We start from the raw sequence: 3,204 nt of genomic DNA on the forward strand, positions 1-3,204 counted from the left end.
AATTTCCTGAGAATATTAATTAACTCTTCGATATATAGCCTCTGGCTTTAAATAAAAATGATATAAACAAAAGGATATTATATACATATTTTTCGAGTAATTTGATTTACATATAAATTTGATTAATATTTTCACACATATAAATTATATCGTGATTAATATTCCCTGGAAAAGTTAATTAACATCCTCGACGAGGATCATACATTCATAATGTATGCGAAAAATCATTTAACATCGGTTTCAAGAATGTCTTTCATAACGGACGAAGCACGATTACAGGAATATTAATTACTTTGTGCCCTAATATTATCACAAAAAAATGAGTCAGCGTCTTGATTAGAATCGCCCTAGCTAATCAATCTCGACGTATTATATACTGACTCAACTATTCTCGTTTAAGTCTTAATAATTATGAAAGATCATATATACATTCGCTGGTCATATTATTCGCGGGGATGACGATAGAAAAGTATATGGTTTACATTATACGTTTACGTTCCGTATATATAATGTTTTTTTTATTACAAGAAATTCTGTTGTATTATATTTTATATCAGCATAATCATCGTGGATGTAATCATCGACTAAAGATTTGAAAAGAAAAGTAAACGAATGAGTTCGACATTATATTTTACGTGGCAGCATTATTAATCTTTTTTAACGATGTTAAGGAATACCTTTAATGATTCAATCGCGCAAATTTGATACGGTCTATTCCTGAAAAATTCTCAGAAAAGCTTTCAAAATGTTATGAATATTATCTTTCTCAAAGTTATATTATTCGTTCTTAAGCGACGATTTATGTTATGCGATAGAATTTTTCTTGTAGAATGTTGTTTTTGAATATAGTCATTTTTTTTACATTAAATAGGCGTCTGTGTGTAAGTAGAGCAATACTGTAGAGAGAACAGTAAAACGTATCACTTAGAATATTTAAAATTTAAAAATACTATATTCGCGCGATTGCCAAAGCTCAGTGACCGTATTGTTTTGATGTATAAGAATGAATTACATTTACATAGATAAGATTTTTCTTATTTTTTTTTCTTCAGAATATATACGACATTGTTTCTTATCGCAAATGCGAACAGTCGCATCGACTGAAGTAATAGTTTGCAATCCGACCCAGTCACGTTTCGCTGTTCTGTTTCCTTCGTTCGCGAAAACATTATTATCCGTCACGATCGAAACGAGATACTTGAGTGAAGTCCGAAAGTATGACGTTATGCTAACGCAAAGACAAATAATTGATGACTCATCGATCGGTCTGTTCTTGCTTGGAGGGGGTCCTAGAAAATTTATATCAAATCCCTCAGTCTTGGACAGTGATTTTTTCCTTCATTCATGAATAATTCTACGTTTGCTAAGTTCTTGTTTCAATGTCTATAGCCAGAAGGGCACCGTATTTACCAATGAACAGTTCGGATTGCGAACTTTTAATGCGGCTTTTGGCTTATCTAGACGTAATTGTATTTAGTTCAGCCTAAGTCCACAATCAATGTAAATTGAACCACTATATTAAAAGTTCTAAATAACGTGAGTTAAATTTTTATTATAAAGAAGAGAAATGAAAGAAAAAAGAGCATTCTTCTGTTTAAAATATGAGTACTTTATCTAAGATTATTTAGAAAGATATTTTATGTATTATAAAAATAATGATAAATTTAACAGCAACAGAGAAAGCTTTTAGATAGCTTAAGAGATTGTACCAAAAAGCTACAATAAAGTTTTTAATAATAAGATAATAGTATATTTAATTTAAGAATATTTAAAAAAATCTCTAAACAATCTTTGAGAAAGAAAGAAGATCGACAGATTAATTTTTGCTGAAAAGATTATTTAACATAGAATTTTATTAAATTCTTTATGTAAATTGCTGTTATATTAAAGAATAATATTTCACCAATATACAAATAAATAGCAGACTTCGATTATAAAGACGGTCATAATCCACGAGAAAATCGCGTTGAATCTGGCACTATTTGTTCGTAACTCTTTTACTAAAAGTGCAATAGATATACTGATATATATGAGGCACCGTTTTATTATGTACAATCATATTTACTAAAAGGAGGATTTGTCCAAGTGAAAAATACGTGGTACGACTTTTTTACGTATTAAATATCCTTTTACGAAAGCTAGAGTATTACCACCGAGAGAAAATTTGAGCGTCGCAACGTATATTATGTACTTCTTTCGTGCAAATCTCTCTCTTTTCACGTTGCCTCGACGTTTCCGTAAGACACTGCGTACCGACGCTGCTAACGATAAAAGTGATGGCAACAATGATCGATGATCGCGATAGTGAAATGACGCAAAGTTGCACACGAGCACGACGCGTTCGTGAAATGCTGTTACTCTAAACTCACCGAGTACTTATGCGATAATTCGTATGTTCTTTCGACACTCGTTGAGTTGGCGTAATTAGAGGGAGAAAAATGTCCTTTATGAATCGCAGCGAATTTTTTTCAGGTCCCATTCACGAGCGGATTGCAGGGAACGCACATGAACACGATCTTGGGAGTCTAAAGCGAATCGTAGCATTAGCTCGCTGCGTGTCCGAGTGATCTGTTTCTGCATAATGAAAGTCAACGACGACGATGCAGACGACAGGGAGGATCGCAGATGATTCCATCGTACTGACGGGCACCTGTACAGCATGCGCTGTCGTGCCCGCGACTCCACGGGCTACACAGCGCAACCTTTCCTCGTGCCATACAGCACCTTCAGCTCCGGCATGATAATCTTCTTGATAAGCGCGTTCGTCTTGGCGGTAAGCATATCGCGATGTGGATCTTTCTTGAAAATCTTGATACCAGGCCGGTGCACTAAGAAGGCGTTGTCCAGAATAAGAAAGTCATAATCGAGAACACAGAGCGCGTAACCCTGCAAACATTCGCAAGCGATAACCTGATAGTTTTTGAAATTGTTTATATAACAGATGATATAAAAGATAGTATCAAGAATCTTATTTTTAATTTCTTAATCCGTTTATAATCCGTTCTTATTTTAAGACTGTTTTAATTTATCTTGTTGTTAAGATGTTAGTATAAGATTTTATAACTGGTTTACGACATAATCTTATGATTTTATATTGTACTTAATAGTCTCAAATAAGAATGAATTATAATTATTTGTTTTAAACGCATATTTCTTAATTATATTCTAATTATAAATTAATTTTTTTATAAATTAATTTTTTTA

General features: G+C 32.8%; 1 protein-coding gene across 1 annotated transcript in view; it reads right to left on the reverse strand.

Moving 5' to 3' along the window:
- Window positions 1-1,918: 1,918 nt before the first annotated feature.
- LOC108693449 (beta-1,4-glucuronyltransferase 1) overlaps window positions 1,919-3,204 on the reverse strand; it is a 57,435-nt gene continuing 56,149 nt past the window's right edge. The window contains exon 6 of the mRNA XM_018202398.1: window positions 1,919-2,886. Coding sequence (XP_018057887.1) covers window positions 2,689-2,886 — 198 coding nt within the window. The 3' untranslated portion in view covers window positions 1,919-2,688. The remainder of the gene's footprint in view (window positions 2,887-3,204) is intronic.

This window comes from Atta colombica, unplaced genomic scaffold, assembly GCF_001594045.1.
Source record: "Atta colombica isolate Treedump-2 unplaced genomic scaffold, Acol1.0 scaffold9, whole genome shotgun sequence".
NCBI lineage: Eukaryota > Metazoa > Arthropoda > Insecta > Hymenoptera > Formicidae > Atta > Atta colombica.